We start from the raw sequence: 15,041 nt of genomic DNA, 5'->3' as shown, positions 1-15,041 counted from the left end.
CACCGCGTGCATGCATGTGGGAATCTTTTTGGACTTTCAGTTTTTAAACTATTTTATCTTTTTAATGAAAATCCGATTGAAGATCCATTTTCACCATTAAATCCATTGCGACGAGGTCTTCGAAATTAGATCTCATATCAATATGTTTCAACGACTTTTAAGAGGTTCCATGTGTATTGCACATGAATTGCCATGGTGTTTACACTGAAGTTGCCATGATATGTTTCAGCTATTTTCTTCTACATTTAAAAGTAAATTTTGACATATTATAAAACGGGAAATTAAGAAACTAGACTTGCCATAAACCATAAACTAAAATTTCCATGATACATGCACTTAAAATTGCCATGGTTCATACAGAAAATAATTTTCATGTTCAAAGTACTGGAATTGCCATGGTCAAAATACTAAAATTGTCATGCTCTATAAACTAAAATTGCCACCTGGCAACTTTAGTGTAACACTATGGCAACTACAGTGTAAACATTATGGCAACTTTTGGCCAATTTTTTTTCATCGAAACATATCAACAAGGGATCTAGTTTTGAAGATCTCGTCGAGACGGATTTAATGGTGAAAATGGATTTTGAACTGATTTTTTTAATTAAGAGATAAAATATTTTTAAGACAAAACCAAAATATTCCCGCTGATGTCATCTGTTTTGATGTGGCAAAATGAATGATACCGGGGTTGGGCCATGTTGCTTCGTGCCACGCGTGTGGGCGTTAACATTTGTGATAAAAAAGACTAGCCGCGCAGATGCATGGGTCACGTGCTAGTTTTTATTATTTTAATAGGTTAATATTGAGAGGTTGCATTTTTGTTTACCGACTATTTTTGCAAAGATTTTTGGGTTATGACAAATAACATAGCAACTTTTGTGGCTTTTTTTTTTTATTTTTGTTCATGGCATTTTCTTAAAAATAACATATTTAGTGGACCTTTGGGGAACTGGTGGTCGCCATGGCCCTCCCTCCACCCCCTGGCGGCTGGACGCCAGATATTGAGGTCCTTATAAATAATGATCTTCTGTATATTTGGTTGTACGAACTTAGGCACCAACCTCTTATCAACCGAGAAAAATTTCTACAAATTCAAATCAATCTTTGGACAGTTTGAATTTTGGCAACCAACCTTTTGCCAACCAAGGAAAAATTCTTTAAATTCAAGTCACTCTTTGACGGTTGGATCCGAATCGGATTCCTATCTTTGACCCGCTTCACCATCCCCTCCGCAAAACCCTTAGACACGCCCCATATATGTTGTTCAACTTCTAATCTATGTATTTAATTCAAGCATTTATGTGCAATACCACAAACTGTTTTTCTTCTTGTTGAACAATTGATCCAACAGCTTCAGGAAAAAGTTAAACTAAACAAAAAGGGGATACAAGTCCTCTCATATCTATGTGATCCAACCATCCTCCTATTTATCATCCCGTCAACACAAGTAGGAGGATACTCTAACCTTCGGCACCCTATCGTTCTACCATTGACATGTGGACCCGTTGAAAACCTGGCCCACATGTCAGCAGCCCAACCTCACACGGCGCATGGCAGAGGAGCCGCTTTCGGTCAACAACAATAGAAAAAGTGAACAAAAGAATACAAACAAAAGTCGACTCTAGTAAGTTTCAGAAGGAAACAAAATGTCTACTCTAAAACTATTCCTCCCGCATCACGAAAAGTTGATGCAGACGATGCCATTCTTGGCGCTTCCGCACGCCGGGCACGCCTGCGCCGCGGCCGCGCACGGCGCGCACACGCAGAGGTGCCTGCACGGCAGCAGCAGCACAACGGCCGCGCCCTCGCGGCACCCCTTGCACCTTCCTGCTCCTGTCGCGTGACGCTCCTCCACTACCGGCGTGCCCACCTCCTCCTCCGCGCACAAAGGCACCTGCTTCTCTCCCCAGCAGCACGACTCGGCGTCGTCCTCCTGACCGTCGTCGCTTCCACCGCCACGAACCGCCTGGGAGTCGAGCGCCCGCTGTAGGTCGCCGCGGAGCACGTTGGCCGTGGCCTCATGGGACTGCGCGACATCGCGCCACATCTGAGCCTCCATGAGGAGGTTCCGAAGACGCTCCTCGAGCGCCCAGTTCATGCTCCTGATCCGCTCAATGTCCTCATCCTTGGCCTTGAGCCGCTTCGCCGCCCTGGCCTCCACGGTCCACACGATGAGCCTCGTGTGGCTCTGCCTCTGCTCCGCCAGAGTAGTCCACATCTTTTGCGCCTGCATCATCGACCACGTAGAAATTAAAGCCCGAAACGCAAAGTATCGATCGGTGGCGGCGATTTGATCATGGCATGGGACTTACATGTTTGAGCAGGATGCGGTGGACGTCGATGGTCTGCTGCTGCGCGTGGGCCGCAAGAGCGTCGGCCGCGCTAAGCATCGACGACCGCTCCTCGCGCCTCCGCTTCTTGGTGATCATTTCCTGAACACCGTCGGGGTTGCCGCCCTTCTTAGCCAGATCAACCGCGTCCATCGCCAAGAACTCTGAACACTGATACGGGGCCGAAGTCATCGTCGGCGGCGGCGGCAGCGTGAAGAGGTCCGCGTACGGCTGGTGCCCCCGCTCGCACGACACCGCAGCGCCATAACAAGGCCCACTCGCTGGCATAGCAGCGGCGGAGGAGAGCTGGTGGTGACCGCCGCCGTCGCCGGTGGTGAGTAACATGTGGCGAAGGCGTTGCAGGTCCACAGCCATGGCGATTGATGGGGCGCGCGGGTCGTCCGCTCGCTCCTATATATACAGGCAAGGCGATGCGTCCCTGGCCGGAGTTAGTCAGATGTGGTGGGAGGTGCGGTCATCGATCGGCGAGGGACGGGCGGGCAGGGTGGCAAAGAAACGAGGTCCGTAGATGGCAGGCAGCCGAGTATTTATGGTGCGTGACCGGGTTTTGGTTGGCGTCCATGTCCCCTATCCTGAGTGAGAAAGCAACTGACGATGAGATTGACCAGCCCTTTTCAGGAGGGATTTTTCCTTTTATTTATGGCTTCCGTTTCAATCTCTCCCTAAATTTGGAGTAGAAACCACGAATTCGCCGCGTTGTATTACCTTTCTGCACCGAAATTGATGACTTCCGTTCCCGACGATTCCATCGATCGGTTGACTATAATTTGCAGAAACCAAGGCTGGCCATATACTGTATCGTTTAAGTTAGTATATGTTGTGGCGCCAAATCAGCACGCGTCGTTGAGCCTTTTGATCTCTGCACGCACGAATCTTGGGGTGTGAGGAAACTTATAAGAATTACGCGCTCTGGTGAGGTCTCTGGACTTGGTAAAGATCGGGAATCACGTACAGAGCCGTGTTTAGTGGAGGGCAAAACGGGGAAGAAGGAAACTGCATGCGTTACGTCGTTCATACACTGCATCTGCATGCAGAATCAACGTACGTACTTTAATGTGCTGAGATATATATTACGTAGGCGTTTTTTGGCTGGCTAGCTGTAGATGGTTGAGGAAAATAGAAGGGAATGAATGAGCTAGTAATTGATTTGGTGAAAACAAATCGACCATTCATTCATTCTTGGCTGTACTTTGGTGCAAATCCGGCCGATGGATCCCTACGTTTAATTTGGGCAAAAGCTACCGCCAGCTTTTGATTTAATTTGATTTCCAAAAAAAGATCTCTGCCAAAGTATAGTGTCGATCGTCTTTTAATTTCGGGATACAGATAATCACGTCGGTGCCAAAATAGAACCACAGTTGTGCAAATATGTATGCGTACGTCGGTGCCATCACACATATTTTTTTTTGCATGGAACTCATCACACATTTACACGCGTACTTATCAACATCGGAATAATAATAATAATAATAATAATAATATACGGCTAAATGTACGCGTATCTTTGAAAAACAATAACAAACGACCAAACAAATTAGGAGAAATTGGATCTTTTGCCCCACTTTACTTCTTCATTGGATCATTTGCCCCCCCCCCCCCCCCCGAGAGGCTACCGGGTGGGGCCCGGGACCACTGCCATTGAGACAATCAAAGGGCAAATCATCCAACCCCTTGTAAAGTGGGGCAAATCATCCAATCCCCCAACAAATTAGCTAACCACTACATTTGGAGTACTAGTGCGTACTGGAAGCGATGGATAAAAAGGTAAACAATGAATAGGTGCATATATATTGCAGTTCTTTTAGAGAATATATATTGCAGTTGTGTTTTCCATTAATCTCTCATATATATGGACCTTTGTGCACAAGGAAACAACCTAGGGCGTGTTTGGTTGCCGTTGTGAACAGTTCCTGCATCGCATACACTTCTCAACAACCCAGCCTGGTTGAGCAAAAACATGCCCTAATACGCCATCTGTAAGTTGTTTGGTTGCCTGCATCTAGTGTCCCTGCATAAGGTAATACGCAAGTGCACTTTGTTTGGTTACCTGCATTGGCCCGAGCGGCACATGAACACGACGTTTGGTTGCATACGGCGTACATGTGCTTACCTTGTACCCTAATTGGTGTGCTTACCCACAATGATCACACCTAGCACACCAACGCCACAACACAACAATGGCGATGAACTGGGCGAAGATGATGAAGTTCTTCAGCTTCAGTCCAAACTGACGATCCACCTTGATACCTCCAACCTTGCCACTGTCAACACTACTGCCTCCGTGCTTTCGCACCCAGTTGGAGTAAGCTTGTTCTGCTGCCTGCCTAGTCTTGAACCCTCTATGGCTGATGTTGCTATACGATGCCACTTGTGTACTGGCTTCTTCCCATGAACTGTAAACCCCTCGAGCCTTACCGATGAACACGGCATACCACTTGCCCTAGCAATGCACAAGAGCAAGAGTTAAAGCAGCAAATCAATGAAGCAGACACGTAGCAATCAAAGTACACTAGTAGAAAAAGGCCCATTTGTCCCGGTTCTAGAGGCCCATTTGTCCCGGTTCAGGAACCGGGACTAAAGGGTCGGTACTAAAGCCCCATACCTTTATTCCCGGTTCTTATACCAACCGGGACAGATGGGCCTCCACGTGGCCGCTGCGGCGAGCCCAGGCAGGAGGGCCTTTGGTCCCGGTTGGTAGCACCAACCGGGACCAAAAGGCATCCACGCATCAGCAGCTGGCAGGAGCTGAGGTTTTTGTTTTTTTGAAAGGGGGTGGGTTTAGGGGGTTTTGGGGGGTTAATTTAGGGTGTTAGCTAGCTAATAGAGAGAAGTGTCCTCTCTTATCTCCGTGCTTGGTTTACCAGTGCTACTGCTATGCCTAAACATGGCTTAGATTGAAGTGAAGGCAACATGTGGTGCATGTCGAAAGCAATACTAATCCTAACTTGATCAAGTTGGAGTAGTACTACTTTTGACATGCACCACATGTTGCCTTCACTTCAATCCAATCCATGTTCATTTCACCCACTGATATATAATAACTCTTCATGCTCGCATCATGCATCATCATAATAACAAGTCCTACTAATCATCATCATACAACTTCTACTCGTTATTAATAACAAGTTATACGATCATCATCCTCATAGTCATCGAACCAACCCTACTTAATTATTCTTAGCACATGATCATGAGTATTAGGTAGGACCTAAATACCCTCTTTAAGGTAAAATAGCATAAAACAATATAGGCCCTGACTCTCCATTATGGAGAATGGAGATCATCCTGTCTCCAATTCTTGCGCTTCGCTTCCTTTTGCTTCCAAGAACCTCCTTACGAATGTCCATACATTTTTTCCATTCTTTGATTACCATGTGTTCACCGGTTTTAGAAATCCGGTATGGACTGGTGAGATTCGTAGGATGACATGGCTGTATGTTCAAAACATCAAGGCGACCATTCTGATACATCAAATGAGGCACACAATCCATCGGGATTTTCTGTTGAAAAACATAGTAATAACTTCGTAGTTAGCAGTAATCTACTAGTTTTAGAAGTATGCAAAAGATGCACGGATGTCGTAATAGTAAAAAATCTTAACAGGGTATCTCCTTGGAAGTTACGGTGGTTCAACACGTGCACTAGTGGCACGTATTGACCATAATTTGGAGCAGTATGATAATAGGTATTGTAATATCTCAAGTTCAGTACAAAATGCGATCAGATGATTTTTCTCCTGATAAGTTAATTCGGAGCCATCGGTGTAGTGGGTTTTGTCTACCATCTTCCGCACATTGTTTGAAGAATGAAAATAAGCTGTCAACTATTTTGAAATAAACAATATAAATTAGTTAATAACTATGTTTGAGAAACTCACATAGCGGTAGAATTGGAAGCGTATCAACAAGGACCCAAATGTCCATATTGTCTTGCTCGATGTCGGGATCACCAAGATCCATGGTGATAAGCATATCCTCATAAAAACCATACATCTTGCAAAGTGCTTCCCAATTTGGGCAATCAAAATGGGTTACGCTCTGAGAATTATACAGATTTACTTCAAAATCCATACCATGATGGGTCCTTAGGTGAATTTTCTTTGTTTCAAAACTTTCATGGTCTTCAAAACCCATCCTCTCCAAGACATAGCGTCTTGCATGGCATGGGATAAGCTAGTCAAATTGTAAAAGATGAAAAATACACATTGAAATAGTTGAAGTCGTGCTTAATTAATTACGAAAAAACACTTGTCGTCGTTGCGTACCGTTTCAACATCGAAGGTCTCTTGGAGCTTAATGCTAAAGCACCGATCTTCGTCCAGGTGAGGCCTGTCGCACAGACCTCGGTTGTCGTTGCACCAGTCGCATTCCCCCGGGAGACTTTCATCGTCCAAGTACGACATTTGCTATGTTCATAATTCAAAGATTAAACTTGTACAATTAAATATATGTACTACAAAAACTAAATTAGATCATTATTATTCATCACGGGTTGACTATCGGCCTGTCGAGTTTTTTCTTGAAAACTCTCAGCTCAGGTAGTGTATATATTCGACCGTCGGTGATGGTAGCTCTTCCTTTCGTTCCCGAGTGCATTACACCAAATTGTCTAGCACACGGGAACAAGGAGAAGCTACCCCCATGATAATAGTCGGGATTCTTCGTCCTATCATATATGGTGGAGACTCTCCCTCACTGATTCTTCTCTGACATTTGCGACCGTCGGTGATGGTCGTTACTCCTCCTTCCACTACAAAAAAATACACTTCCGTGATGATACGTGTTTGTCACAGTAGGTCACGTTTTCTGTCATGCATGTACATCCATGATGATTTTATGACAGAATCAAGATAGTCATACCTGTGCTGTCGTAGAAGTGTTCCATGACATTACCAAAATTATCCTCACGGAAGTGTCCACTTCCATGACGATAAATCGCGCGTCACAAAAGTGCTTTCGTCAAGGGTGACCGACATGTGGCATCCACCGTAACGGAACGCCGTTAAGCTATCGGGTCCGGTTTTGGATCCGATAACCCGTTAACAGCCCCGACCAATGGGGATTTTCCACGTGTAAAATCATCATTGGCTGGAGGAAACACGTGTCGGCTCACCGTTGGGACAGATGTCATCCACTCATTGGACCGAGAGCGCCTATGATACGTCGACACGTGGCATGGCCCAATAGAGGCCCATTCCTGTGAAAAGGCTGGCCCGTTTGAGTTGGTCAAAAGGTGCCGGGCCGGCACACGGCAAGCCTGTTAACGGCCTGTTCACATATAGCCTATTTACAGCCAGCTAACCCAGGGCCCGTTTAGTTCCTATCCGAATGAGGCCCAGTAGCGTCATCTGGGCTGTCCAATATAATTCCAGCCCGTTTTAACTTCCGGCCCATGTATGGCCCATGACGTCTTTCGGCCCATATGAGGCCCTTAGTAACCCTCGTGTCACGACCGGTTTTTCAATAAAATAATTTATTGAGAAACCAATCCCTGTTACGGACCAGCGAGGAAGAATTCCTTCTCACTGATAGACAATACATTGGTCACAGAAGAAAAATACCAGGAGTACTAAATATAATACAAAGTTGAGCAGGGACTGCCCAACAATTTATTACATGCACGCCGATAAAACAATACGGCGGATAGGGTGGCAAACTTCTAACTCACGATAAAAACGGTGGTGGAAATATCATCGCGAAGCGAGTGACATGATTCCAGAATACTACAACTCTTCGAGCGTCGGAGTGAGGCTCGAGAATACTTATTGCGGGTGGCGGAAGCGTAAACGACACAAGTGACCAATATCCGGGATCGCGCGGGACTGACTGGGACTCCTCTAGGCGTCGGACGCGCTATCAAACTCTTCATCCAAGAGATCGCCTTCGTTAACATCTGGCCAAATCAACAAGCCAGGTGAGTACTATGAAAGTACTCGCAAGACAGTTCGGACATAAGGTATAACAAATGCAAACATGAAGCACGTGAATAAGCTAACCAGTGCGATCCGACACAGAGATAATGAATACTGGGTGCCAAGCGAGGGTCTGAATGACGCCTCGAGCGGAAACTGCAGAATAGTAATACTGGTGCCAAGCGAGTGTCTGAAAGACTCCTCGAGAGGAAAATACGGAATAATAATACAGGTGCCAAACGAGTGTCTGAAAGACTCCTCGAGCGGAAAATGCGGAATAATAATACAGGTGCCAAACGAGTGTCTGAAAGACTCCTCGAGCGGAAAATGCAGAACAATAATGCCACAGTCGGGCGTCGGGGCGACACCACATAAAGGGCTTATAACAGAAAGTAAAGACAGTGCATGCCGCAGTCGGACGTCTGAGCGACATCACATAAAGGGCTTATATCGAAAGTGAGAAACGAGTACACGCCACAGTCGGACGTCTGCGCGACGTCTCATAAAGGGCTTATATTGTAACACAACAATACAATAATTCGGGAATATAACTTATCACAAGCACGAGACAAATATAATGTTAGTCCATCCACAGGAATAACAATAAAATTGAATTTACCACTTGAGCTTGTTCACCGGGGCAAGATTTCCACACTGATAGATTTGGATATAAAGTCTACATTACTGATCATGGATACGATGATTTGGAAAGAATTGACTCTGCAGAGTTTGTACTTAACCACAGCCAACGGATTTCAGTAGTCACGGGGACTAGTTCCGTCTACGGTGTTCTGGAAGGAACACGTCTAACCAGTACACACCCAATTTAACCATCCGAAGCCAGGGATCACCCTCGGCAACGTTCAGGAAAAACCCTGAGTCGGGGAGGCTACAACCTCGCGTAGCATGGGATCAAATTTCTATACGCGTGCTATAAGGGGGTGCCCCCCCTCTCGGTCCCAACCGGAAACACCCATGCCCCCTGACCGAATGACTGGCTTTAATCCTGGGCCAAGGTACCATCATCCCGGCCTCTCTGTTTGGTGTGTACACGGAAAGAGGTTACCAACTTACTAAACCGTATCCTGGCAATGAGACATGTGGTAGCACGGAAAGGGGAAGGGACGATAACACGGCTCCAACCATGTTAACGTCGGAAAAGTCGGATGACACAAGGCTGGCATGCTACAACAGTACCACCTTGCTGCCCTTCATGTCACCACATGATTAGGCCACCTCTCATCAGAGGTCATCGCAACTTTGGAACATGCGGGAAAAGATCGATAACGTGGCTCCAACCACGTTAACGTCGAAGAAGAGTCGGATGACGCAAGGCTGGCATGCTACAACAGTACCACCTTGCTGCCCTTCATGTCACTACATGATTAGGCCACCTCTCATCAGAGGTCATCGCAACTTCGGAACAACCGGGTCGTTGCCTTACAAGCAACGAGGTATTTATCGACACTCACATGCCACGCACAAACTTTCACATGAACATGCAAAACATCTGCCATATCAAATGTTCAAACATGCTTGCCTGGTTCGGAGAAGTCGGAGTCTAGCTCGGCGAAGTTCGCGGCTCCGTCCCCTCTCCCGGAACCTACGGCAATCACGAAACGGGGTACTAACGTGAAAACCAACACATGCACAGAAACTTTGCCAAATATTTTTCAAATAAATCCCATAAAAAACTAGACAAAATTTGGAGATTGACAGAAAAAGAATCACTCAAAAATACCTTTTCATTAAAAAGTTATAAAGGTTTCTGTCCAGGGACCTTTCTGTAATGAAACAGAAAAGTTCCAGGGTTTTAACTGAGAAAACAGAAAACGCTTCGGCTGGGAATGCGCAAGCGCAAGGAGAAAACGTATTTTGCCCGAAGGCGCCAACAGAAAACGGTTCGGGGAAATAAAACAGAGGCTGACACGCGGGGCCCGCATGTCAGGTTTGAAAGCTCGCCGGCGCCCGAAGACGGCGGTGGACGCCGGCGTCGAACCACGGCGAGTTAGGAGAAACGGAGGGTACCAAGAGCTTCAGTGTCTTCTTCCGCGTCGGTGGGTGGTGGACTCGTCCAACGGGGAGCACCACGTCGACGGCGACACTATCTCCGGCGGACGGCGGTTCGGGTGAGGTTGGGGAACTCCGGTGGAGGGCTGCAAAGTACGAATTGAGGCGCGGGTCAGAACGGGTGATGCAAGGAGAAGCTACTGGCAAGAGAATGGGGGCTGCGGAGCACACACGGGGGCGAATCGGGCTGGATCCCGTGGCGGATCGCGGCGGCCGGAGTCGAGGAAGGAGACCCCCTCGCGGCTCTTCCAGTGGCTGGGCGTGCTCTAGGGGAAGTGTAGGGCTGGTGGGTGCTCGAGTTGAAGCTCGGGACCTCTATTTATAGGCAGATCGACGGGGTGGCCGTGAACGGAGAATCTCCGGCGAGCGATTACGGCGGAGCAGTGGGTTGGCAGGGGGTTTGAGCGGTCGAGCAGCATCAGTGGATGTTACGGGACTCGTTTTGCAGCTAAACGGAGCTGGCCCTGGCGTAATGGCGTCTGTCCACGGTGAGGTGACCGCACGGGCTCAACGGCGGCAGAGAGCGCGCTCCGCGCCCTGGGGTTCACGACGAGAGCGGCAGCGCATTCCGGGGAGTGGACGGCCACGCGGCGGGCTCCGGTGGTTTGGGCGGCACTGGGTGGAGTCGGCGGCGCCGTGTCTCCCGCTGGCGTCCGCAAAGCCGCCGCTGGCGTCGGTCACGGGGCGGCGCACCTTCTGCTGCTCGTCGCCGACGCCCGCAAGATGCCAGGCACTCGTGCGGTGCAGGAACAAGTGGGCGAGGACGAGGAGCAAGGCGACGCGAGGGTACTGGCGAGATCGACGCCCGTTTCTGAAGAAAACGACAGTGAGCACTGTAGTGTTCTCTGAACTTAACTGAAACTTGACATGACCATGCACTGCAGGTGTTCGACAGTAGGTTTTGGTAAAGAGATAAATTTTTCTGGAGCTGTAACTTGGTGAGATGATAACTCAAAGCACCCAGGGGCTGCATGAATTTACTTGGAATTTTTGGAGAAAGTTTTGAATGAATTTCACCAAATTTGGCAAATCTGGTCCAAACTTGCAGCTGATGTAGTTTGAAATTTTTGAACTGGAGACCAGTGGATCTTCATGGTTCCAGGTTGGGGGTTCAAAGGACTAGGAGGGGAAAGAAGTTTGGTGGTAAAAATCAAAACAGAAAAAGGAGTTCCTTTGTAAATCTCCAAGTGCTATAAGAGAAGACAGAAATTTGTTTGAATAGAATTTGAATGGAAATGATCACATGAGGAGGTTCAACTTGCTGGATTTGATGCAAACCATGATCCAAAGGTGAGGGAAGGGTTAGGAGAGAGGATTTGCACTAATGCCATGGCAAGAAGGAATAGTTGAAAGTGGCAAAGGACTTTCCAAAAGCCATAGTGCAAATTCAAGAAAAGGTTTTCAAAAGTTATTTTCTCAAATGAAAACATTTTGTCTTGAGTCCAATGAAAAGCAAGAACCTCCAAGACCAAAGGAGGATCTTGGGTAAATTCAAATAAAATTTTTGCCATAAAGAAAAATATTTGAGAGTGAGAGTTCTCTTGAAGTAAATTTTTAAATCACTCCCTTCAAATAAAAAAAAATCTTTTTTGAAAATTCCAAATAAAAACTTGGGTGTCACACCTCGGCCCATTAACGACCCGTGGTAAAACTGGCCCGTAATGAACAGTGTATCACTTTATACCCATTAACGACACGTGGTGAAACTGGCCCGTAATGAACAGTGTATCACTTTATACCCATTAACGACCCATTATTCCGTTGGGCCGTTTCCAGCCCATGTTATCTTTCGGCCTTCCCAGGGCCCATTTATTATTGGGCTCATTTCCAGCATTCATTTACTTACGGCCCGTTACTGTCATTTTCTGCTTGTGGGCCAAATTCAGCTCGTGGTTACAGTCGGCCCGTTTGTGGCCCATTAATACGTTGGACCGTTTTCATAGCGTCATCAAATACGGCCGATTAACGACGGCCCGTTATGGTCGGCCCATGAACGAACGATTTCAACTCTAGCCCATTTACGGCCATAATGTGGTCTGTTATTGGCCCATGTTTGGCCAACCGATCATACGGCCCGTAGAAGGCCCATTGATGATACGGCCCGTAGAAGGCCCATTGTGTCTACGACCCGTATAAGGCCCATTATTTCTACGCCCCGTAGAAGGCCCATTGTTTCTACGGCCCGTAGGAGGCCCATGTTAACTACAGTAAATATGTAGCCCATGGTTATTGTGGCCTAGTTTTAAAAAATAGGTTATTGCGGCCACTAGCAAACCGCGGAAAAAGAACTTTACTGACTACAAGAAAACAAATAAACAAGACAATAAGGAAATAAATAAGCAATCAACTTACGCTAGGCTATCACGGGTATTGCACATATTACATCCACTGGGCATCAAAGTTCGCCACCAGTGCAAATATAGGGAACACCCTACACTATACAAAAATGGCTTGCTGTTTTCTTCAGCCGGTGGCAGCACGTTAAGAACAAATTTTGTATCGCACCAAAACAAATTACAACTATAAAACAAAAGGAAGGTGAGCATAAAAGTTAACAGTCTAGCAGATAAATGCACCACCAGAAGTTCAGAAGCTCAGTTCATTTGACCTGACTGTTGCGTTTTCATGCTGTATTGTCCGATGGAGCACCATAACCTTTGCCTTCAGTTCTCCTAGGCTCCTGAACAACATAGCAAATGTCTGATAGTCTGGTTTCAAAACCATGCATATCTTGACAACATCGAATAATGTCTCTCCTTGTTTCACAAAGGGTCTCTGTTAGGGAATGGACTTGTGTCTGGAGCGCAGATACAACATTGTTTTGAGCTTGCATATCTTAATCATGAGGCAGTTTGGACAAGATTGCCTTAACAACCAACCCAGTATTACGCAGGAACGTGCTTTTGGCACTGTTAGTGGACATGTACTAACCCACTGCAGCAAGAGCTGACATTGCGGTTATAGTTGCCTCGCCACCTTCAGAAGGTGGCGGTTCCACCATTTTTTCCATAGCTCGCTGAAAAGTTGAGGTTTTACATTAGTAGTACCAGAACAGAAGATATTAAGGAGGCAGCAAAACCAAACAAAATAGCTTTGGTCTATATACAGGACTTATTCTGGTGAACCCATGTAAAATATTAGTTGTATTTTATTGCAAAGTACATAATAAAACCAGGTTCCAAACATATGACCATGTACCATCGCTAATGTATTGTCTATTTCTTCACATTGTATTGAGGGCTAAGGATAAAGAGACGAAGTTTATAATACGGTAAGCATAGTATGACATCATTCATATCACAAAACAACTGAGAACAGACAAACATGCAATTGTAACGTTGTGTGGGCAAGTCCAGCACGGAACTAGATTACAGGTCAAGATCAAAGGAACATCACTCCTCTCTTTTAAACCTTGTAAGGTGCAATGATACGCTAAGACAATTGTGTATAAAATTGAAAAGAGTAATAGACATTGGCTGCAAACCATGCAGTTCAAGGCACAAGTCAGAGTAAGTAGTAGTTAAAAGGCATGAGGATTAAGGACTTACAACAGCGGCTTTGACTGGTGTAGTCATGCCCTTCTTCTTGCTGGTGTGACAGTCCTTGAAGATTTCCACAGCATTTGGTTCAGGTACTTTTTGGTCCTTGCGGGCTTTCCTCTGCATTTGGAACAAGTCAATATAGATCTAATAATATGGTACAGCGAAAAGAGTGAAACACAGCTAATTACAAGAGCCTCGCAGTGTGCAATATAGCTACGAGATCCTGTCGTCTGTTGGAATTTCACTTTCGTACGGTTGGCCTTGTTCTTTGAACAGTTCACCTACAAGAAGATAGATTTGTGTGGCACATGCGTAAATAGGACTTCAACATGTGATCTGATCACATATATATAATGTACCTGATACTTCAGATCAGACCAGTGTTTAACGAGGCCCCTCCAGTCTTCATCCGATATATTTTCCACTGGAGATGTTTGGGAAAGTTCACTGTTAGCCTTGCCTTCAAAGTGAGTTTTCCTCAAGTTATACCGATACTGTCATAGAGCAGACTTGAAAACATGGGTGCAAGCTTGTCTGGTTGCATCATCTTGGCTATCCAACTTGAACCTCATCTGTTGAAAATTATGGGAGTCTCATTATCAGCAACCTAGAAAGTATGGGACAGAGCAAGACGATATTACTAGTTTCCATACATAACCATACTTACAGATAAATGGTCGAGGAAGGTGTTGAACTGGGTTTCGTCTTTGTCATTCCTGTACTGAATCCATGTTGGGAGGATACGTACATGACACCTAACGGCAACCGCTGCCTCTGATACTAACTTGGCTGACTCTGTAGCATCACGTGGCCTTTTTAAACCTGCCTCAAAACGGATCTCCATTCTTCCTCCTCTAGATTTAGTTAACCTATCGAGCATTATCCCTGATGTTTGTTTCCTCTTGCGCCTAGGTGCTAGTCCAACAACGAACATAGGAAGTGTTAGTGTACATCAAACTGTGAGACTACATATAAAGAAGCATGCAACTGTAACTTGACTCCAGCAACTACCTTCTTGCTGTTGAAGCTCACAAGGTTCATCTGATCTTGCCAACTCGTCTTGTGTCAAGAGTGCTTGGGAAGTAGTGTCAGGTGGCAAGGGAGCTTGGGAACGTGCTGCTAGCTCAGTTGACGCACGAGTAACTCGTGCAGCTGGTAGTACTG

The 15,041-nt window shown here is 46.2% G+C and overlaps 1 protein-coding gene across 1 annotated transcript; it reads right to left on the bottom strand.

Moving 5' to 3' along the window:
- Nucleotides 1-1,305: 1,305 nt before the first annotated feature.
- LOC123169192 (probable BOI-related E3 ubiquitin-protein ligase 3) lies at nucleotides 1,306-2,861 on the bottom strand. Its single transcript, XM_044587037.1, has 2 exons — nucleotides 2,316-2,861; nucleotides 1,306-2,230 (listed from the first exon to the last, which is right to left on the bottom strand). The coding sequence occupies exons 1-2, from the start codon at nucleotides 2,706-2,708 to the stop codon at nucleotides 1,679-1,681; spliced, it is 945 nt and encodes a 314-aa protein (XP_044442972.1). The 5' UTR covers nucleotides 2,709-2,861; the 3' UTR covers nucleotides 1,306-1,678.
- Between the last annotated feature and the right edge of the window lie 12,180 nt (nucleotides 2,862-15,041).

Source organism: Triticum aestivum, chromosome 7D, assembly GCF_018294505.1.
Source record: "Triticum aestivum cultivar Chinese Spring chromosome 7D, IWGSC CS RefSeq v2.1, whole genome shotgun sequence".
NCBI lineage: Eukaryota > Viridiplantae > Streptophyta > Magnoliopsida > Poales > Poaceae > Triticum > Triticum aestivum.
Note: the sequence above shows the minus strand (reverse complement) of the source record. Positions and strands in the feature narration are given on the sequence as shown.